We start from the raw sequence: 23,356 nt of genomic DNA on the forward strand, positions 1-23,356 counted from the left end.
AGTTTGTTTCTGGGTGATCCCGCGGGCAGCCTGGGGGAAGCAGCTCAGCGTTCCAGCAAGTCCCACCGCAAATGTGGGAGCAGCAGGCTTTAAATTTTCTCCCAGAAGGTACCTTGATAGGAGAGACAGAGAGGTTTTCTATTTTTGTGTGATGTTTCAAATTAGGCACACTTTGCCAATTTAGCTCATTATTGATCTTCTACCCACTCTGATTCCTAATTCATTTGGAAATAACGGCCCTTGACAAGACACTCGGGATTTCCCAGATGGCTTAGGAAGCAGGTGTGGCCCCACGGGCGGAATCTCACTTGCTGCAGATTCTGGCAGCGTGCACTCCGTGGGCCCTGCTCACGAGCTGGTGGAAAGAAGCAGCCCAGCCTCACGGCCCGCGGGGCTTTCCAATGCACTTGCTTTGGACAGGGAACCTCTCCACTCTGCTCCGTCATTCCTGGTGTCCAGGTGAGCTTGCTCAGACAGGCCCACAGTCAGAGGGCAGTGGGTCCCCGTGGCAGGCCATGTGGTGGAGAGGGGACTCCACATGCTACCCCCGTGGCTGCTGACACCCCTCGTGTGCAGCTCTGCCCTTGGCGGCAGGTGTCAGCACACCTCATGCTCACAGGCTCCCAGGAGACCCCAAGGGAGCCACTTCCTCTTACTGCGTCTGGGCTCTTGTGGAGGCAATGTCCTCAGGAGGCTGACCTTGCCCCCGGGGTCAGGCTTGGGGTCTGCTCAGCAGGCAGGTAGCCGTAACTGCGGTAGTGTTCATGGCCCGAAGACTGAAGGATTGCTGGCTGGTTCTCTGCTCAGCTGTGAGGTCGAGTGCACCCCTGCAGAAACGCAGCAGTGCAAACGGTGGAAGCCTGTTTTTTGGGGCTTGTCTCGGGGAGGAACAAGGGTGGCAGGCCCTCGCTTTGGGCTGTTGTGTTCCTAGCCCCTGGACACAAGGGCGCAGGATGCCCTACACAGTAGCAGGCTCCAGTCCACTGTGACTGGCTGCATCACAGATGAAGAACCTGAACCGGCCGGAGAAAGACTGTGTGAGCACACGGGTCGAGTTCCCAGCTACTCCCACTAGCCAAGAAGACAGGCTTCAGAGGAAACCAAACCTGCCGACTTTGTGAGCTGGACTCCCTGCCTCTGGACCACAGAGAAAGATCAGCTCATGCTTTGCCATGGGAGTCCTGCCACATGAATGTGCCCAGTGGCTAAGGCAGGGATGAGCACCCTGGCCAAGGGTCAGCTTGTGCCAAGGCCCTGTGGCAGAGGAGGTTGGAGGCTGCAGAGAGGAGGGAGGAAGAGTGGGCAGAACTCCCAGGAAGAAGGCGGAAGGAAGGTATCAGGCACTCAGTGTTGGGGGAAGAGCCTGGCTCGGTCCCTGTGGCTGTTGTGCACAGAGCAGGGGGCTTGGGAGCCTGTTCTGATTCCATCTCCAGTCCAGCTCCCTGCTGGAAAGCAGTGGCAGATGCTCATCTGTGCTCTGGCTGTGTGGTGGGTGGGTCGTGGACAGAGCCTGGGTTGCTGCGCCTGCCAGCCGGCTGCCACTCCCACTCCACTCACCAGCTGTGCATGTGTGACTTCTCTGAGACCCTGCACAGCTCCACATCCCAGGCAGGCACAGGCCAAGTGCAGCCGCTGGTACGGCCTGTCTTTACCTGTAGATGGCGCCAGTGTCCGGCATTCCAGCAGCCAAGGGTCCAGCGGGAGGCTGCCAGTTGCTGGCTATGGCTATGAGCCCTGGGTCCCCACATCCCCAAGGGGAGTCCAGGCAGGTGGGCGTCCCAGGAACATTCTGCAGCTCTGTGATTCACGTTAACCACCCGGAGACAGACCTTCACATATCCTCCATCCTGTGCAATGGCCACGAGAAGCCACCCACCTTGGGTCTCCATAGGACCACCTCCCACTTCCCTGGGGAATGGAAGGGAACCCCGTCAGCCCTTCCAACAATGTGAAGACTGAAGCCCACGTCCCCAGGAGACCCTCACTCAAGGCTCAGGGCCAGTGGCCATCAAGGGAGCTGCTGCTCGCCCACCGCAGGGCTCCCAGGGGCCAGGCACCTGGTTACTGAAAGCTGCAGAGCCTGCCCACTGTGGGGCACAAGGTGTTTGGGGTTCAGGGTCAGGTGACACCCATTGTTTGGCTGGATTTGGGCTCAGTGTCCTGGGAATGGAGAGAAAAAGGATGAAATTTGCTTGTGTGTGGAGGAGAGAGGAGGCGAGGGGAGGAAGCACAAAGGGAAGAGAAGTAAATAAAAAGGGGGTACACCAGGGGGAGCTGAGCCACCACCTGCAGCTCCCATTCAAGCCTGGCTGCTCCACTTGGGGTCCAGCTCCCTGGGTGTCTGAGAAAGCAGCAGAAGTCAGCCCGAGTGCCTGACACCTGCTGCTCGCTTTGGAGACCCAGACGGAGCTCCTGGCTCCTGGCTCTGGCCTGGCTCAGCCCCCGTCTCTGAAACCCCTGGTGCTGTGGCTTGGCTTGGCTGACCCTAGAGGCGGGGTGTCCCCCAGAGCACCCTAATGCTGGACCTGGGGAGGGCACTGTGGGGCTTGCTTGTGGAAGCCACTGTCTGGGTGGCCCAATGCTACTCACCCCCAGCCAGGCCCACGGGCACCTTCACTCAGCTTGTGTGAATTCAAGCTCCCAGCACAGCTTCTGGGCCTGTCCTCTTCTCTCAGGGCTTGTGGCATAAAACCACCTGTCACGGAGATCTACAATGTTCTGTCCCAGGGGAATGGCATCCATGCAGGCTGAAGTCACCTCAGCCAGTTGTGGACACACTAGTGGACCGTCCTAAGCTTGGGGATAAAGCCACAGTCACGGGGGTCGGGTGTGCGCCCTCCACACCTGAGGCAAAACACCCACCCCCTCTGACCGCTGCGGACAGGTGCAAAGGCCTCTCTGGAAAAGAAGTGAAGTGGAACCCGCGAGAAATCATCGCGGAAGAAAGGGGAACTTTGTCCCCAGGAACTGCAGAGGCCATGGGTCAGCATCAGCTGGGTGACGTGGAGCCAACCCCAATGCTGGCTTCAGGGGGCAGCGGTGGGGCAGAGCAGAGCACCGACCAGAAAGGAAGTTTTTGCTGTGAAGGTGCAGGGCTGCACAGGCGTGTCCCTGTTCTCCGCCTGCGTGTCCTTTGTGTGCGTGGTGATTGGCAGTACAAGCATTTCTCCCTGTCGCTGGTGGGCATCTGTGTGTAGGTGCCTGAGCTCAAGACCCGGCAGCACAGCAGGCTCTGCTTGGGCAGGTGTGGGGGTCAAGCCGCGCATGTGTAGGCCTATGCTCCCCTCTAGCGGCTGTTGTTGGAAACAGCCACAGAGCTGTGCTGCAGAGCCCCTGAGTCAGGGCCCTCAGCTGGGTCAGAATCCAGGCCCCGCTGCTGCGATACATACTCTCAAATGCCCCCAGATGGAAGCCCATAGCCACATTCCTTATCTGCATTCCAAATGGCACAAAGCAGAGGCACAGGGCAGATAGAAAGGCTCGCACAACAACCAGCTTCCCAAAGTGCCCACCATGAGGCAACACAGCCCCTGCTGGGGTCCCAGCCAGAGACTGCCTGTGTGTGGCTCCCTGATGATGGGGTCTGTCCCCACCCTTGTAAAGGGAAAGCAGGCAGGGGTGTGAACGAGTGAGTGGGTGCTGCTGGGTTCCTGCAGGCTGTGGAGAGCAGGCATGGGCCTCTGCACGCATTCAGCTTTGCCCTCCCCACCCCCTGGGGCAGCCCAGCCAAGAACGCTGCGTCTACCACACCGTCCTCAGCCACGGCTGGGGAGGGGCCGGGCCAAGCTCTCCCCCAGGTCCACAGGGCTTGGCTTCTGGCGTCAGGTGGCCTGAAACCAGTTGCTGTGTGGCCTAGGGTGGATCCCACAGCCTCTTTCAGCCTCTCGGGCAATGTGTGAGTGCTTGGTGTGCGAGCCCACTGAGGCGAAAAGCAGGTGCATGGGCCACACTGCCTGCAGATGGCCCTGTTTTAACGGCAGGGGCTGGAGCCCCAGGGTCCCGGCGCAGAGCCCAGTGGGGGCAGCCCTCATAGTCACAACACCAGCGTCCCCAGAACTCTGTGCCTGGATGCCACACCAGCCTCTCTCAGGTGCTCTGTGGCCAGAGGCCAATGGGGTTCCATTTCCAGTTTTGGGGTGCAGGAGCAGGGGCTGCAGGGCCCCTGGCCCAGGAAGTCCCTGATGATACATCACACAGCAAGGAATGAGGAGGCAGATGGAGGCGGGTTCACGTCCCATTTCCCACTCGCTTTCATGTGACTCAGAGTTCCTGTTTAGAAGGAAAGACTCGCACACTCTCTTCTCCGCGGCGTTTACTGCCCAGGGCCAGCTGTCGGCATGGGAGACATGGCAGCTCGCCGCTGGAACACAGCCCGGCACCAGCTTCCCTCGGCCTGACTCCCAGGAGGCGCGGCACAAGCAGTGCCTGCCGTGAGCGCTGCAGACCTGGTGGGTGGCTACATGGTTCCTGGTTGCAAGGAGCCACTCCTTTGTCCTTGCAGCTACATCAGGCCCCGAGTTACCAACCTGTTCAACAAAAAGGGAAAGTTCCCCAGCCAGCAGGGCCCCCAGCCAGCAGGGTCAACCTGCTCACTGCCTTGGCAGGCACCCACTTGGTGCAGTGGGCAGCAATGAGCACCCAGCAGGGGGCATCAGCATCCTCCCTGCAGAGGGGGCCTCCGGGCATGGAGACGGTCGGTCAAGGTGCTTTGTTGGCCAGCTCCTTGAAGCTTCGGCAGATCCTCTTGGTCTCCCCACCACCTCGGCCTTCACAGATGTCAAACCCTGGGCTGGCCAGCAGAGGCACTGCAGAGCACGGTGGGGGCTCCTGAAGGAGTTACCTGTTTTCATTCTTTTTTTTTTTTTTTTTAGTGATTTGTACCTGGGCCAGTGCGATGGGCCTCAGTAAGCCACTCCTTTAGGGCAGCCTTTCCTCGCGTCCCAACGGAGCCACGAGAGGCCTGGGCCAGCCCCAACCTGAGCCCGGCTCTCTTGCTGTGGTGTCCCCTGAGCGGGATATCCGCCCAGTGAGGAGTGAGGACAGCTGAGGCCAGGCACAGGCACGCCAGCTTCAGGCTCTGGGAAGCAGAGGCAGGTGCCCCTGTTGCATGCAAGTGGACACGCTCATTTCCCGGTAGATTGTGCGTTAGTAGCATCTGGATGGGAAAGTGTCTTCACACAAGAAAGGTACCTGGGGTCTGCCCTCCAGGCACCCTCCTGCAGGTGGGTGGGCCAGACACCGGGCTGCCATAGTGCTCGACTGCAGTGCCAAATCCTGCCCCCACCCCATCTGAATGCCCACTCCCCATCTGCGTCAGCTGAAGGGCATCAAGGCGGCATTGTGTGGGTGAACCCACACTGAACATGGCTCTGTGGCAGGGCTGGCTGCTTTCCACCTAATGCAAGGCCCTGGTGAGAAGGCAGGCTTGTTCCTGGGAGCAGGTGTCCCGGGCCATGAGCAGCGTGTTTATCCCTCTCTGGCCAGTGCACCCCCAAAGATCTGCAGGAGCCACATGAATGCTCACATTGAACCCCAGGGGGCCTGAACAGCTCTCCCTCTGCACGGTCACACTTGGCACTGTGGGCCCTTCCAAACCCACAGCTGCCTCCCTGGGCCCATGCAGTCAGAGGCAGCCACTGGAGCTCCCATGGGTGCAGAGTTCTGGCTGGGAATAAGGTTTGCGTTTGCAAAGCCGATCACACTAACAAATGGCTGGGCTGCAGTGAAGTGACACCTTCTGAGCCCAGCACAGCAGGCCATGCTCTCTTGGGGCTCGGTGGCCTGTGAGGCTCACAGAGCCAAGGGCACAGGTGTGGCCGCCCATCTGCAGGGGTCGGTCCTCCTCCTGCACAACCAGAGACTGGCCTCATGAACGGTATGCCCCACCCCCAATGCCGTCCATTGGCTTTCAGCCTGAACAAGTGAACCGCAACAGGAGCCACTCTCCAGGAGCCACTCTCCAGGAGCGCCGCCTCCCCCTTGCACCGCAGCCCAGGGGGAGCCTCCTGCTAACTTTTCACCCTTGCTTTGCCATGGGGCCCTCGCCCCCTCTGATCCAGTTCTGCAAGTTCTGCACTCCTTCTGCAGGTTGCCCTCCACCCAGCCCTCCCAAAGAAACACATTCTACATCCTGGGTCACCTGGAGGATGGACTTGACTCTGCAGGGTACAATAACTCTATAGGGAAGACCCAGCCATTCTCGCAGCGGTAGCAACCCGTGTCTGCCTGACCATCATTGCTTTGATGTCACCCTCTGATGTCACCCTCTGAGGCCCCGTGTCACAGGAGCCGGGCTGCGTCTCATGATCTTCTCAGTTCTGCTGCAGGCATCAGGCTCAGCTGTTGCCCTCTATCTGTGATGCCAGCTGCCACCCCAAGACCCTGCAGCAAGTGGACTAAGTCTCCCCGGTTTATGTTCTCTTCCTTCTTAATGTTGTCGCTAAGTATGTAAAAACCATGCATGTGAAATGCAGGAAACAGTGGCATAATACAAAATAAGCTTTCATTTTCTGCCCTGGGTGCTTTAGAAATCTGGCACGTAGCAAGTCGGGAGCATTGGCGGTGGGAACCCACTGCTTGCCATCGGGCCCTGCAATGGGGCAGTCTCAAAGCGTGTGCAGTCAGCTGCAGGCAGGAAGTGCCAGTACCGAGTTCACCGGCAGGACTCCCAGCACGTCCACACAGAACCAGAGAGCTGTGTGATGTGGAAATCCCACTGTCCCGTGGCTCAGCTATTGTGTCAGGACAGCAGATCTTTTATTTTTTTTTTCTTGGTGGTTGTTGTTTTTGGTTTTTAACTAGAAGCATTGAGAGCTTATAAGAGACAAATAAAATTGCGGGCTGGCTCCCATCCTGGGGACTGCTGGGTTCACGCTCCAACCCTGCCTTCTCTACACAGTGCCATCTTACTATTATCATTATTGAGTAATTAATTAATTACTTTTTATTTTTGGAAAGGCAGATTTACAGAGAGGAGGAGAGACGGAGAGAAAGATCTTCCATCTGCGGGATGGAAGTGGCCACAATGGTTGGTGCTGAGCCAATCTAAAGCCAGGAGCCAGGGGCTTGTTCTAAGCCTCTCACACAGGTGCAGGGTCCCAAGGCTTTGGGCTGTCCTCGACTGCTTTCCCAGGCCACAAGCAGGGAACTAGATGGGAAGTGGGACATCTGGGACATGAATCATCAGACATTCAGCCTCGTCTTAGGACAGGCTGGCTGCCCGATCGCGATCTGCCAGTGTGGTGGACGGTGGACAAGCGTAGCTACTTTGCCCCTCTGCTGCTCTGTGGCTGCCAATCTCCATAGAAACCAACTCAGACGTGGTAGTCCGTGCCAGGCGCTTTCTTAAGACCCAGATAATCAGGTGCAAACTGGAGATTGCCACAGGACCCCAGGTTTCCACTGATGTCGTTGGTCAAATAGGGCTGCATGTCTTGGCATGAGCAAATGAATTTTGAAACCTACCTACAGTTGGAGACAGCCCGGAAACCCTGAGATCTTCCGGCCTACAACTGCGCAGAATCACAGATGGAATCGAGCTCTCTCAGACCCTCTGAGGAAACGGCAACTCAGCCCACAGTGGCCCGCAGCTGGAGCGGGGAGGTGTGAGTGCAGCTTCACCAGCCGCCACAGGTACGCATTCTGGCAGAGGGCTTCTGGGCAGGGCCTCCTGGACTGTGTCACGTCACGGAAGTCGCCATCCCAGAGCTGAACACCCTTGAGAGTAAGAGGTCACGTGTGCCACAGCAGGAAGCTGCAGAGCAAGGAGGACCTGGCCAGCTGCCCAATAGCCACGTGCCTGGGCAGCTCCCGCACCAGCCACCCTAACGCTTTCTGAGAGCAGCACCTGACCTACCCACTCCTACCCTAGCGCCCCGTCCCCCACAAAGCACTGCATGTTGAAGATCACCGCACTGGAGACGGGATGCTTCGGGAGACGAACCCTAGCACTTGCTGTCAGAATGTTCCACAAGTGCTGATTGCCACGAGTGAGTTCCCAGCTGAAGAGTTTTCATACAGGCCTGAAGTCACACGGTCACACCAGGGACCCGAGGTGGGCATTCATCTCACAGCTTGGCGTGAGCGACTGGGAGCTGAAACTTTTCGAAAGGCACCATGTGTGTGGGCTGATCCACCAGTGTGGGGACCTGAGACTCAGAGCTGCGGAGCCCCCGCACTGCCTGGAGTCGCCGCCTGGTGCCCTCGGGCCCTCTGCACCTGGATGCCTGTATGTTGGTCTACTAGGACAAAGTTTCTTGGCTCCCAGTGCATAGCCTGCTACATGCAAATCAAATCCCCGGTATAGCTGAATGAATGCTGACCTAAAACCACTGCAGTCCTGCTTGGCCACTGCCAGCGTTGGGTGCCTGGGACGCTCTCGGGTAAAGTTTTGTGCTGGCTGCTTATCTGTTACAGGGCAAATAGCAGCTAGGTGTGGTAGCATCTCATGGGCACAGTGCCTGGCACAGCATCGAGACCAACAGCTCTCTGAAGAGCAGAGTGGCCACCAGCCGGCCAGGGCACAAGCCTCATACTTACCATGGCTGGAGGGCTAAGTCTGTCATTGCTGTCCCATTTCACAGATGGTTCGAATGGGGCTGGTCAAGGGTATGGAGCTTCATGGCAGCAAAGCCCAGCACTTCCTGCCAAATCCCACACCAACAGTCCCTGCTATTGTTAATGCTTTACTTCACTGTGAGGAGAGAAGCCCGGCATGGGCAACAGCCCCCTAAAAGACACAGGATTAGGCAACTTGCACCTGGCTTCAGGTCACAGGAAGCAGGTGCCTGGGCAGACAAAGCTAGAACATTCCTTTGTGTCTGCTTGCCCTTGCAGAACTGGCACGTGTCTGAGGCCTCCGAGTGGCAGAGCAGGCAGGAGGCTGCTGCACCTGTGGGGCCTAGGGAGGCTCCAGGGCGCTCGGCTCTCGGGTCGTCAAGATGTGTCCCGGTGATCACTCACTCCTGCCAGGCTCGGCATGCGAACCCGCAGGGCAGCCAGGTTAGAAGATTCTCAGAGTGAGTTCCTGCACACACGCCGCTGGCCAGGGAGGTCAGACCTCCCTTGGGGCTTGGCCTCCAGTGTTTGCCCTGAGCCTGCACTGGGGAGAAGAACCCATCTCAACCTCAGCCTCCGGCCTGGGGGACAGGGCCAGGTGTCTGCTGTTGGGAAAACTACTTCCCCCTGGCAAAGTACACCCACAGCCACAGCACAGCAGGGTTTGCTGGAAGTGGCTGTGATGTTTCATTTTCCTTTTGACTGAGTTCTATTTTGACACAGTTCTATTAAACCAAACACAAAGTAGTCAGCCTCTTTAGTGCTTGGCCCCAGAGGCTACCGCTTCTATCCTTTTCTGATCTTTCCACTTCTCATCTCTTCCCTCGGAAAAACACACCCAGGAACCTCAGAAATGGGTTTGAGACTCCCGTGTTAACTTTGCTCTAAGATCAAAGCTTACCCCACACACACTGGACTTGAATTAGGTGAGCAACTCAGGGCACAATACAAGGTCATGTCCTGCTGGGTCTCTCCCTTTGCCTCCAACTGTGGCACCTGCAAAGCCAAGCTCTGAGTCGCTCTGCAGCTGGAGGTCGCCTGTCACAGAGCGGCTCACAGTGCCCAGGCTCTGCAGCTGGAGGTCGCCTGTCACAGAGCGGCTCACAGTGCCCAGACCTGCCTGCAGAGTGAGAAGTCACAGGTGCAGAGGTGCTGGGAGTCACACGGCAGAGGCGTGCACAACACAAACCTTTATTATTTCCCATGGTGCAGCACCCCCGGCTCAGGATTCAGCTGCTGGCCCTGCAGTGTCCGCTGCTCTTACCCACCTTTGCGGGAAGGTCCTTTGCCACAGACAGCACCTCTGAAGACGCCTGTGCCACGGAACACAAAGTGTTCAGGAAGGGCAGTCGCTTTCCGCGCTGAAGGCCCAGGAAAGTGTCCCGTCACTGTCCCCAAGGGGAGAGCTAGAGATGCCAAGAGGACATGAGGCAGTCTTCAGAATAAAATCCCATCTCGAGGCGCATATTCCATCGGCTTTTTCTGTTCCTGCTTCTGCTGGTATCTGGCCCTCTGGTAGAAAACAATGATGACCACGGTGACGGCATTGAGAAGAATGACCAGTAGTATGAGCCAGAACGAGTAGCCGTAGCTGTGCGTGGCTCCTGTCGAGGGGAAGGCTGGGTAAAGTACCCGCGACAGCTCTTGCGAGAGATGGTGGGACTGCGTGTTCCCCACAAACAGCATCATGGCCACGAAAATGAAGCATGCTGAAAAAGAGGTTCCATCTCATGAATGACAAGGCCAAAAAGGCCTTCATTGTCACTCACCTTCCTTTTAGAAATAAGTCTCTTTCTCGGACATTTACTGACCATCTACACTGAGGTTTAAGCATTAGGGAGAGCATAAGATGCAGCAAACCCACTCAATCCCAGACATAACATGCTGAAGACCGAGCAGGGCAATGTAACACAAGAGCCAATGTCCAAACCTTTCAGAAGGAGCCACGGGTGATCCATAGCCGTTCTAGAGCTGATCTAGAGCTAGCCTACACTTGAGCCATAGCTGGCCTGCAGCAGGCCCACAGTTGGCCCGCAGCTGGCCCACAGCTGGCATATAGCTGGCCTGCAGCTGGCATACAGCTGGGCTGTAGCTAGCCTGCAGCTGGTTCACAGCTGGTCCACAGCTGGCCCACAGCTGGCCTGCAGCTGGTCCATTTTCCAGGGCGTGCGATAGGTGTATGACAGGAGTGTTGATCAACAAGTGGGTTTGTGATTTGGAGTCAGGACAGAAGACAGGACATGGGAAGTGGAGAAGCAGCAGCCATGTGGCAGACGGGAATGGCTGACCCATCAAAGACCCAGTGGGCACAGAAGGCAGCGCACCAGGGACAGTGAGGAATGGGGGCACAGTGCCTGATGAGAACCAAGACAGCCCCGGAGAACTGTGGTGCTCACTCAATGAGCTTGCACGTCCCACTCCATGGCCCATGGCCATCCTCGTGGGATGGCGCTCCCCACCTGCCTTGTTAGTAGAAAATAGGGGTGTTTGGTGTCCCTGTTCTGCTCTTCCCCAAAGGACATTTCTCAGACTTGAGAACGTCAGCTGGACCCTTCCAGGGAGTTTTGCAGTTGGAGGGAGCAAGGCTGAGGGCCCCCGATCACACAGCCTTGTGTGGGCAGAGTCCTTCACTCAGCCTCCTTCAGCTGTCCACAGGGCTCAGGCAGACAATCAGGTCGTGGGTTCTTAGTGCTGGGGTCAGACAGGGACCGAGGAAAGCACAGGCCTGGGGCTGCTGTCTGAGAGGACAGGAGTATTCCAAAACTGACTCTTAAGGGCCAGCCTTGTGGCAAAGCCAGCAAAGACACCGCCTTCAACACAGGCATCCCAAAGGAGTGCGGGTTCAAGTCCCAGCTGCTCTAGTCCCCATGCTGCTGATGCACCTGGGAAAGCAGCGGGAGATGGCCCAAGTGCTTGAGACCGCTCACCCATGTGGGAGCGCCACGTGGAGTTTCAGGATCCTGGCTTTGGCCAGGCCCAGCCCTGGCCACTGTGGCCATTTGGAGAGTAAACCAGCAGATTAAAAAAAAATATATACACACACACACACACACACACACACATATTTCAAATAAATAAATAAATTTTTTCATTAAGTGAAACTGATTATGGTGACACCTGCTGGTCTCAGGGACCACGGCGCCACGCTCTTGTTATAAGAGAAGCATATGACACATGGCTCACATTTCAGGGAAGCTGCTCCAACAGTGAGGGGCTACCTCAGGACTCCTGCTGGCCCTGTGACCATGGCCCCCCTAGGATCCCAAGGGCAGAAGTCCCTCTCTGCCCTGCCATGAGCCCTTCCGTTTGCAGACAGATAGAAGGATGTGCAGAACCGTCAGTGTAGGGCAGACGTGCCAGGCTAACCCCATCTCGTGAGCAAGAGGTTTCCTCTCAGCCCCCACAGCCTTGATCAGTGGGGAGACTCATTAATACTCCCTGACGCCAGCCCTTGGTCCACGGCCTCCTGGCTTTGCGTCTGTAATATGTCCCCTGACGCTCTCCGGGCGCCTTGCACCTGTTAATTATGCCTCTTTTTCCTCTTGGGACGCTCTGTGAAGAGCTGACTCATCGAACAGCAGGATGAGCGCAGGGAGAGATGCTTGCTGTATGATGGGCACCAGCTTGACTTCGGATTGCAAGAGACCTTCACACAGGTTGAAGGGCGCCCCATACTCTCTAAGTGTCTGGGGTCCTGAACTCCATGCTGTCCCCAGCAGCCTGGCTCCTACAGCTGGCTTGGGGTAGAGGCTTGACCCAGGCTTGAACAGTAGGGTGCTCAGTGCACCTGCTGGCACCTGGGATGGTCCCCGTGTGACCCAGCACTAAGAACCTGGGATGCTCCCTGGGTTCCTCAGCTCAGGGACGAAGGCATCAACAGCAGAAATTCTAGGGTGTTTTCTCTGGCTCCTGCCTTCCCTCAGCTCTGGGACATGCCCTATGCCCATGTGCAGCCCAGGGCCAGGGTTGGGGCTGCGGGAGGGCTGCGGGAGGGCAGGGCTCAGGCAGGGACGGAGGGCCCGTGGCCTGCTTTGTCCTTCCAGCCAGGCCATCTCTCAGGAAGAGGCGAGGAACTTGCTCCACGCCCTGGCCTGCTGCCTGCTCCTGCCTCTGCCAGGAAACTTTGCCCAAATCAGCATCCAGGCAGTCTACGGGGCTCACCCCGGCCCTCCTGCTGCCAGACCCTGCTGGGAAATTCTTAGCCCTCCCTCACTGTGGTGGGCAGTGAGGAAAGGGGGTGGCAGAGGATAAAGGGAGGACAGAGATCAGCAGGGAGTGAGTAGGGTCTGTGAGGCCACCTGGCTGCCCTAGGGCTCCCTCTGGGCACTACTGGCAGGTCTGCCCCTGCCGTGGCAGCCTCCCTGGCTTCCCACACACCTCACTGCCTCTCCCAGGTGAGGACTGGCCCTGAGCAGCGAAGAGAGGACAGAACGCTCCCTGTCCATCTCACAGCTCCAACCACAGCAGGATGGACTCGTGAGAACCACAGCCCACGGGACACGACATCCTTCACACGAGCTCCACGGCTCTTAGGCTGCACAGGCCACACTGCCAGCTCCACCCTGGCCTCACGCCACGTTAACATCTATGTGGCCTCCAGGGAACAGCTTGTCCTTCCTCTGTGCCCCTCCCAGCCATCCTCCCTCCCCTGCCTCTTGCAGCCAAGGAGAGGCAGACCCCAGTTCTGGCTCTAGGTTGGGCTGGTGTGGTTGCGCACTGATGTTGAACTCAAAGAGCCTGACAGGCGAAGGGGGCCATTTCAGGATCAGGCCCCAGCACTTTCTCTCGCCTGCTCGGAAATAAGGAGCGTTCTCTCCAAGGCCACTGCCGTGGGTCGAGCCTGGGGACTGCCTCTAGACCTTCAAGAGCAGGAAGCAGCTGATTTGGGGCTCTGAAAGTCAAAAGAAGGAGTGAGGGACAGAGGGAGGTAGCACTGACGACCTGGGCTGAGATCCTCAATCCAGCCATGCCTGAAGCGGTGACTTCCCTCAATTACACTAAAAAACAAATAAGAAAGGAATGATTCCTTTATCCCGGCAAGGCATGCCAGCTGATTTGTCTTGGTTTTATGAACTTGAGGCAGGCTATGCTCAGGGCAGGGGATCTGGTATCTGCTGAGAAGTTCTGAGTGCGGGCTGGGAAGAGGGGCCCTCACTCCAAGGGCCTCACACGATGGGGGCTCCTAAGCCGGGGGCTTGTTGACTTGTGCTACCAGCACACAACAGCACAGAAGGGCAGGAGCCAGTCAGCCAAGGGGATCTCAGAAAGTGTAAGATGAAATCAAGAGATTGACACCCATGTAAAGTGTTTCCATAACAACACATCTTACATGAAGCTTTGGGAGACCCCTCCAACACACACACGAATGTGGCTAAGGTCACACCCTTGCAGTCAAAGTGCGTCACCTGTGTGACCACAGGACCAGGCTTGCTGGACACAGTCCCTACTTCTACCTGCAGGCCTGGCTCATGGCTCACACTCCTTCCTTGACTTCTGAGGCCTCTCCCTCCAGCAAGTGCTAGGCTAGGGCTGCTCGCACATGCCTGCTGCACACTCAGGACCCTCGTCCTGGAAACTGGACCGTGGCTGCATGGGGTGTGTCTGCATGTAGCTCAGCTGAGAGCTGCTTGTTCACCCACTCCAGCACACTGTGGCCGATTGCCGTGGCATGGAAGCACAGGCCTCCTCCTGTCACCTGCACCAGGCTGGTGGGTGGACAGCATCCCACATGAGACAGCAGGAGGCTGCCCTGCCTTCCTCCCTGGAGGCCTCCCATGCCCTTGCTAGCTGGAGCATCTTTCTTGAGCTGGACCATTTGGTCCTGCATCAAAATGGGTGGTGGCCACCTACAGGAAGCTGCCTCTGGAATCCTCCATGTAACAGATGAGGCAGGCTTCCTTCCCAAGGACAAGGTTCAGTGGTGACAAGCGGGGAGTGAGCAGAAGACAGCTGGTTGCCTGGAAGGTACAAGGGTCACACACAGCCCAGAGGGCAGGAGGGACGGGGCTGAGATGCTGTGACCCTGCCTCTGGGTGCAGGAGCTGCTGCACACATGGACAGCATGAGTAACACAGGAATTCCCGGCGCCCCACCCCATAGAACAGACAGAGCAGCCTACTACCAAACAAGCTCACAGGGACCCCACAAGTAGGGTGCAGAACCCAGAGCCTCCTGAACAGCACTGCATGTAGCGCGTGGCACAGCCATCATGGTCTGTCCTATTGGGAGCCCAAGATGACCGCTGCTACAGGTGCATGTATGTGCCCGTGTGCACTGCAGTTCGTCCTAGCGAGCCACATGCACAGCTCGGCAGGAGGCCTGAGACCCTTCTGGTGGTGTACAAGCATTTGGCTCCTTATCCTGCGCTTTGGGGAAGAGACGTTATCTGATGTCATCTGGGCTAATGTTTCTACATCCCCCATCCTGTGCCTTTGAAATAGTGCCGAATTTCCAAAGATACTTAGGAAATGCTGTAGGCAGAATAAACCCCCTTCCCCAGCCTGAGACCAGCGTACCACAAACCCCGTAACTTGCCCACAGGAACGTGCCAGTGCAGGCTCAAGCCGGGGACAGCACCCGAGGTGGAGTTTGGAGGCTATGTGTCTTAGGAGCTGGAGCCCCGCTGGGACACTCACCGCTAAGTCCATTCCAAGTGTATACCCCCACAGGCCCCAGGAAGGTTTGGTAGGGGTTGCTGACGCTGTTGTAGAAGGTGAAGCCACAGCTCAGCAACGAGGCGCACAAGCTGAACACCAGGAGCAGGATGGTCACCACCTGCAGGCTTTTCTGAGAAGAGGCGTTCAAGGTCCCTAAAACTGAAACAGCACTGAGTGAGTGCAGACCCTCAGCCCGAGTCCCAGCCTCAGTCCGGTGGTTTTCCTCATCCACTTTGCATGGGCGCTGAGTTCAGCAAGGTTAAATCTTTAAACCGAGGTGTGACCAGGGGCAGGGAGAAGCCGGCAGCTCTGAATGGCCCAAGAACGTGACCTGCACAGCCACCTGTGGGTCAGTGGGTGAGACCAGCCCAAACTGAACACTCCCGAGAGGGCAAGGCCCTCTCACCACCTGCACCATGTTCCCCGTGCCAACCACCCACCACCACCACCCCAGCCCCACCCCGTCTTCTGCTACATAACCAGTGTCTCTTTCATCCTGGGCACAAACTCAGCTTCCTGTCAGATACCCTTATGGGGTGGGCCACCTCAAGAACCTGTTTACAGGGAGGCGGTCACAGCCCCACTGCTTCCAGCTTGCAGGCTAACCAGGGAGCTAGGAACAGCGGTCAGCACAACAAGGCAGGAGGGAGAGGGCTGCGATGGGCCCAGGGAGGAGAGAGAGAATGGCTCCTGGTGATACAGCCCCTGCTGCCAGCATGTTCCAGGACATTCTATTACCCTGGACAAGCGTGCCCAGCCACTATTGGTAAAGTATCTCCAAGGGTTGCCAGTGTACAGGAAGTGGCCCTGATTAGAGATTTCAGGTGGATAGTGAGTTACCACTACCAGCATCGGGCATTGTAAGGCCGAACCAGCTCAGCTCTGCAGGCTGGTTGGACATACACAGAGAGAGGCTGTTGCTCTCTCTGCTTCTCAGATCTCCAGGGAGAGCGCCATGGAGCCTCACTCACCCTCACCCAGAGCAGCTCTTGAGAACAGAATGAGATAAGCCAGGGGAGGCAGGCCAGGGGAGGTTGCTCACTGGGGGCAGGTCAGGGAGTGCCCTGTTTCAGGGCAAGGCATGGTGGTCCTAGGAAGATGTTCTGGGGCCCAGGCTTTTCCTGGGGACCATGGGGTTCTCACCGCACAGAGCAGGCAGCTCCGAGGCCCTGGGTGGGCGGGCAGCAGCAGTGAGTGGTGGGAGGCCGGACACCACCCTCCTCCTAACCCAGTTCCCAGCAAGCAGATCCCCCCCCCAGGACCCAGTGCAGCTTCCTCCCCACTCCTCCTGTGCTGGGGAGGCATGGTTCAGCCTGCCCCGGGACCCTGGACCTCCCTTTGGAGCCACCCCAGAGCCAACTGCCCTCTCCTGCTGGACACATCCCAGCCACACATCTGACCTGAAGGCCCACAGGCCCCGACGGGACCTGACCACCCCAAGCCTCAGCATGGTCACGCTGTCCACCTCTGCTCTCATGTCAGCAGTCCCCTGGGGAGAGGCCCAGGGACAGGGTCCAGGCACCAGCTTAGAGGGGGTGTGATGGTGAGCACAGACAGGGAGAGAGAGCAGGAAGGGAAGAAGAAGGAAATGTCGTTCCATGGTCATGGACCCTGGACCTTCCAAGGAGACTGGAGGGCCGCGGGGGTTCGGCATCTGTTCTGTGACGTGCAGGCATTGACCTCAGCAGCCCGGGCTGGAGAACACTTAGGTCCTCAGGCAAGGCCAGGAGCAAAGTCCAGCTCCAGGGATGCCCTCCCTGAGCCTGCAGGTGACTGGGCTGCTGTGCAACCCGGTGAGCAACTCACTGAGCCAGGCTGAGGCCCTGCTGTCTCCTCTGTGATGCCTGTAACCCGTCGTCTCATGGGCTGTGCATGACAAGGGTAGTTATCAGCCCGTGCTGCCATCAGGGGAGCACGGGGTCAGGTGAGCCTGGCCCTCTGCAGTGGGCTGGAGGTCCATGCCTGGTTCTGCTCCTGCCTTGACCCCCGGCCAGACCTCCCCTCTTCCTCCTGATCTGAGTTCGTGCACCTATTTGGCGAAAGCCTAGACGAGTAGCAGAAAGCCACAGCAACCTGGGGACACACCTGGTCAGAGGTAAGGCCAGCACCATGCAGTGTTCCTTGCTGAATCACCTGAGGTGGGGTCGCACCCTGGCCCACGTCCTCAGCCTCTCCTGAGCACAGAGCTGGCCGCTAAACAAACTGCTTGGTAGGTGTGGACAGCTGGATACCTAACTAAAGCACAGACCTCCTGGCCCGGGTGGACGGCTGCCAGGACAGTGCCTGAGGTGAGTTCCAGCTCTCCTCAGTGACCCATCAAGGGGGTTGGGTCCCCACCACATAAGGGCAAAGACCCCTGTCGAGTTGCTGACTCCTGGCTTCAGGCAGCCCAGGTTATTACAGGTATTGGGGGAAGTAAGCCAGTGGACAGATCTCCCTCTCCCCCCCGCCTTCCTCCCTTTCAAATAAATCAAATAAGCTAATAGACATTTTTAAATGGTCAACACTCTGACTTGCTCACAATAAACTAGAAAGTGTCCGTGGAGTTCTCTTTGTTCTTAATCTTTGTAAGCCTCTAGCAGACGTCAGGATTTTGCTAGGGAGTTTGTTGCAGCCTGTCTGCTCCTCCTTGGCTATGTCCCACGATTTCTCTGAACTTCACCTGCGGCCTTGTAAGACCACAGTTCCCAGCAATCTTAATTCCCTGCCTCTAGGTGTGACAGCTGAGGCAGACCGTGAGAGCTGAGCATTCGGGGAAAGTCAGTGGGAGTGAAAGACAATAGACCCTCCGGCATCTGACAGCTGCTTCAGCCTACAAAATCAGCACCCACACACAACGCTTGTTCTCTCTGGGGTGCCAGCGTCTGCACCGGGAAGCACTTCCAATGGGGGCTGATTGCCCTGATTCTGCAACCCGCCCCAGCAAGAGGACCAGCAGTGCGGCCACAGAGGTGTGCACGGGGGCCAGCTGACCTGCGGCTGCAGGGCAGAGCTGGGCTGCCAGGTGGTGCAGGATGGCTACAGAGGAGCCCCAAGCAGCCAGGCTCCCCCCACAGGAAAACTCAACCTTACCCACGGCCCTTTCCATTGCCTTTCAGCTTCAGGGTTCCAGCGGATATCCCAGGGCTCTCTGTAAGGGCCCTTACTCCCTCATCAGCACCTGGTCACCAGATAACCTGCCCAGGTGCAGCTCTGGGGTTGCAGGCCACAGTGGAGGAGGGCAGACTCTCAGGGCCTGGCACCTCTCTCGGGCAGGCCCCCAGTGCAGTCACATCTCTGGGTGAAACCTGGGGATCTTTCCAGGCAAAGCATCTCCTCGTGTGTGAGGGGGTGGGGGTACGCATCGAAGTGTGTGGTGGGGGTTCTTAGCACATTTGGAGAAATTAACTTCATTTGTGCTTTACAATCAATTCAGGTTTAGCAGCAAGTGGATCCTCCTAGTTATCAGTTTGGACCTGTGGTGCTACGTCACGTGCTCTGGGAACAAGTGGGATGGATGGAAAGAAGGCAGACAGGGCAAAGGGGAGAAGCCAGACAGGCTGGGTCCCCTACCTGCTGTAGTTGGTCATTGGCCTCCCCTGGCCCTTCCTGGGCTCCCCTGGCCTCCCCTGGCCTTTCCTGGGCTCCCCTGGCCTCCCCTGGCCTTTCCTGGGCTCCCCTGGCCTCCCCTGGCCTTTCCTGGCCTTTCTTGGCCTCCCCTGGCCTTTCCTGGGCTCCCCTGGCCTCCCCTGGCCTTCCGTGGCCTCCCCTGGCCATAGATCTTCAGGGTCTCCATGGAAGCCATTCATCTCAAAGTCAACGGTTTCCAAAGAGAAATATGAAAATCTAAACATTTGTAGGTTTTGTTTCTTACACTTAAGTTTTAAAGCATGCCTGGGGATTCAGGAACTAACACACTTTTTGGTTGTAAAATTCAATGCACATAATCGAAAATGGGACTGACTCTCAGCACCCAGCCCCGCCGGCCATGGGAAGCTGAGACTAGGCCAGAGGAAGTGCGTCAGGCCGCTGGTCCCAGGAGAGGGGCCGATTGGCTAATAATTAAATGGCCAATTTTTAAGCTGGAAACCGAATCATGTAGCTTTTGATGTAAGGAAATCATTTTAGAAGCAAACTAGAGCTGATGCCTCAAGCTTGAAGTCTTACCATTAGGCCTTATCCAAGTATCAAATGCTACATTTTGATGGGTAAGAAGGAAGTCCCATCTGTCAGGGATGCTGACTACATAGAGCCCGAGAAGGCATAAGCATTCAAAGTTTCTTTAAATTCCAAAACTGTAATTGTGGAAGTTCCAAAAGTCAAATAAATAGCTTGATGAGCTGTTTGTTCTTAGTAGATTTTCTTACTTTCCACTCAGCTGAGGACATTTTTATATGGAAAATCTGAAAAATACTTAGGAATTCTTGTAAGGTAGACATTAATAGAGTTGCTGGAAATCTGATTTCTAAAATGGCCTCCTTAAATCCAAATCAACATGGTTATGTTTTCAAAACTTCGAGATGCTTGGATGAGGATACATGGTCTCACAATGAACACAGAGCAGGAGAAGAAAGTGTTCATGGTTTTTTGTTGGTTTTTTTTTTGTTTTGTTTTGTTTTGTTTTTGGTATTTTTCCTGGGTGAAGGTTCCTTAGCAAACTGTAAACAAGGATTGTTGTTACAACTCAAAGGCCACAGTCAGTGAGCAGTACGGTCTTCGGTCTTCATTATTTCCTTGTCAATAACCTTATCAGTTGCCATTTCTACTTAGTCACTGCCAGATGATTTAGAACTAAGGAAGCTAAAACAGCAACGTGGTGAATTTAACTTACATCAGCATTATGGCTTTATCGACTCTAAGACTAGGAAGAAACTGCTTCTGAATGGCTGCTTGCCCCAGGGAATAGAGCGTTTCATCTTGAGCCAAGCTTATTTCCCTCATTTAAATTTGTCACTTACCTTCAAAATACTTCATGGGCTCCTCAAGGCCGTGACTCAGCTGTGGAAAACTCTGGCCACGCAGCAGCCCGTAGGTGATGATAACCGTGCCTTGGGAGATGGTGTCCTGGATGCTGATGGTGCTGGTGATCCACTCTGATGTCCCCAGAATGGAGCATATGACGACGGAAGCCCCGAGGCTGGTGAGGAAACCAGCAAAGAACATCCAGGTTTTGGTCCGTGTGGGCATTTTTAGGAAAACAAGTTCCCTGAAGGAGGGAAACAAAGATGGTCTGGCTGTTCTCGGACCTTGTCACCTGCAGAGTCGAGCTGAGAAGTGGAGTCAAACACCTGCTGGAAGGGTTAGACTAACGAACGCTGAACCAGGGTCATAAAGATTTTTCAGTGCTGAACTTTGTCCTGGAATAGGGGTTGCTATGGTTACAGCCAACCAGCCTGAGCAAGGGGCGGACATGGTCTTCCTCAGGACTTCCTCAATCCCACAATTAATGTGTAATTCTTCGTCAGGTGCTGTGGGAGCAGGTTCAGTCTACCATGTCGGGAAGGGGCTAGAATCCTTCAAGGAAGACAGGGCGAGTGGCTGCGCTTGCACAGCCTTGTGGATTCCAGCAGCCAGCAGTTAAGAGTAGAGGCCTTGGCCTTCTCCTGACTGGCAATTTGCCTTGACCATTCTTCCAAAGAGAAACCCTCAGGATGTGTTGCCGAGGGGACTATGGCTGGGAAGAGAAAGGTTCCCAGCCCCTGTGTTCCAGCCCCTCTGTCTCTTCTGTCCTGGAGAGATGTGCCCTTTCAATTTCCTCTTTCACACCAGAGGACATTTACACATGGTTTGCATCGAGACTGCTGGGGAAGCCCCACTTGGCCCTTCCACTGTCTGACAGCCAAGGTGCTTAACTTGACCAGAAGGCCTCATGTCTTCTCTGTAAAGTGGTAAATAGCTTATAAATGATTATTTCTTTTTTGACAAAAGGATTTATTTTTATTTCTTTGAAAGGCAGCATGACACACAGAGAGAGGTCCTCCATAGGCTGGCTCACTCCCCGGATGACCGCCATGGCCACAGCTTTCTAAGCCATGGTTAGGAGCCTGGTGCTCCATCTCTCGCATGGGTAGCAGGGGCTCAGGCACTTGGGCTGCCTTCCTCTGCCTCCCAGGTGCATTAGCAGGGAGCTGGGCTGGAAGGGGAGCTGCCAGGTCTGCAACTGGCACTCCGATATTGCTGCCAGTGATACAGGCGGCAATGCAACAGGATGTGTTGCAACACCGACCTCAGATGGTCATTTCTAACTCTCAGAAAAACTGCCCCCGCCTAACAGGTCACTGTCAAGGTGATAGTAGACTTTCACAACAGGCCTTGTGGTGTTCCTTTCCCACACCCTGTGACTCTAGGGTGACGCTGAATGCACACTGATATCCACCACTGTGGTTTGACATGTTAGTCCCAGTAGACTAACTGAAGGGTGGACCCCAGGAGGCGGCTGGTGTTTGCAGAGCCTGTGTCTGTCCCAGGAGTTGCCAGAGGTAAGTGCACGCCTTTCTTGATCACCGGTGTTGGTGAGGTCTCTGTCTTTATGTTATGATCGAAAAAGAACCAGCTTATGATGGAAGCTTTACCCACATCTCTGTTCCTCTGCTTAGATTTTCAGAGACACATCAACGTCTGTATGTGAACTTTGACACAGCTTCTCCGCCTTGCTCAGTTGCTCATCAAGAGAAGCCCTGAGGGCCCAGTGGCATGGCCTAGCGGCTAAAGTCCTCGCCTTGAAAGCCCCGGGATCCCATATGGGCGCCGGTTCTAATCCCGGCAGCTCCACTTCCCATCCAGCTCCCTGCTTGTGGCCTGGGAAAGCAGTTGAGGACGGCCCAATGCATTGGGACATTGCACCCGCGTGGGAGACCCGGAAGAGGTTCCTGGTTCCCGGCTTCGGATTGGCGCAGCATCGGCCCGTTGCGGCTCACTTGGGGAGTGAATCATCGGACGAAGATCTTCCTCTCTGTCTCTCCTCCTCTGTGTATATCTGGCTGTAATAAAATGAATTAATCTTTAAAAAAAAAAAAAAAAAAAAAGAGAAGCCCTGAGATGCCCAGCCCGCCCTGACACTGGGCGTGTGTTGGCCTTGCCCACGAATGGGAAAGCTAGCTGATTTCTTTTCCATTGAAGCTTGGTTTTGAAGGCATGGGACAACAATTCAGAATTTATCTTCCTTTAAGCCCCTTTCCAGTGTGAAGACAAGTTTGTATGGGAGGAGGCAGATGTTCAGCCTCGCCGTTCTGAAGGGTGCAGCCTGCCGTGTCTGACAGCAGAGAGCCCGGCTCTAGCCCGACCTCGAGCTCCTGCTAACCCAGAGCCTGGAGGGTGTGGGTGACAGTTCAGGCGGCTGGGCTCTGCTGCTCACACAGCAGACCTGGGCCCACTTCCACGCTCTCGGCACCAGCCATGGTGGCCTACCCCGTGGGCATCTGGGGAGTGCACTGCCTGTGAGAGTACTCCTTCTCTCTCCCTCTCCCTGCATCTGGCTGGCAGATGTTGCACAGCTGAGTGCCGGGTTTGCCTCCACACTTGGGCTTTTCCAAGCTCGCTTCCTGCTAATGCATCTGAGAGGCAGTGTGTAAAGGCTCAGGGACCTGGGTTCCTCTCACCCACATGGGAGATGCAGCTGAGACTGCTGGCTCCTGGCGTATGCCCCACCCAGCTCTGGCTGTTGCAGGTACGTGGAGATGAACCAGTGGGTGAAAGATCTCTAAATAGCTCTTCCTCTGCATGTCACTCTACCTGTCCAACAAATCATCTGAAAAAATTCTATCATGACACAAACACTATTTAATGCTCATTATAAAAAGTATTCCAATGGAACTGACAAGAAGAAAGTAAACATAAATAATTTGCCAAAGAAGTAATTCTGTCGAAACATATATATATGTACTATCGACATTATTATATTAAAATCCAATCTTATTTTATGTATTTTTAAAAAGATGTACTTATTTTATTTGAAAATTAGAACTACAGAGACAAAAAAGTAGAGACCTTCCACCTGCTGGCTCACTCCCCAAATGGCTGCAATGGCTGGAGCTAGGCCAGTTTCAAATTGGGAGCTTCTTCCGAGCATCCCATGTGAGTGCAGGACTCAGTGCCTGGGCCATTCTGCTGCCGGGTCAGCAGTGCAGCAGTGCAGGATGTGATCCAGTGCCCGTAGGGGACATCAG

The 23,356-nt window shown here is 56.0% G+C and overlaps 1 protein-coding gene across 1 annotated transcript; it reads right to left on the minus strand.

Moving 5' to 3' along the window:
• Nucleotides 1-9,954: 9,954 nt before the first annotated feature.
• On the minus strand, nucleotides 9,955-20,646 carry CLRN3 (clarin 3). The gene is made up of 3 exons (XM_004579741.2): nucleotides 20,150-20,646; nucleotides 15,192-15,371; nucleotides 9,955-10,265 (listed from the first exon to the last, which is right to left on the minus strand). Exons 1-3 carry the CDS (start codon nucleotides 20,376-20,378, stop codon nucleotides 9,994-9,996), a joined length of 681 nt encoding a protein of 226 aa, XP_004579798.2. The 5' UTR covers nucleotides 20,379-20,646; the 3' UTR covers nucleotides 9,955-9,993.
• Between the last annotated feature and the right edge of the window lie 2,710 nt (nucleotides 20,647-23,356).

The sequence above is a fragment of the Ochotona princeps genome, chromosome 13 (assembly GCF_030435755.1).
Source record: "Ochotona princeps isolate mOchPri1 chromosome 13, mOchPri1.hap1, whole genome shotgun sequence".
Taxonomy (NCBI): domain Eukaryota; kingdom Metazoa; phylum Chordata; class Mammalia; order Lagomorpha; family Ochotonidae; genus Ochotona; species Ochotona princeps.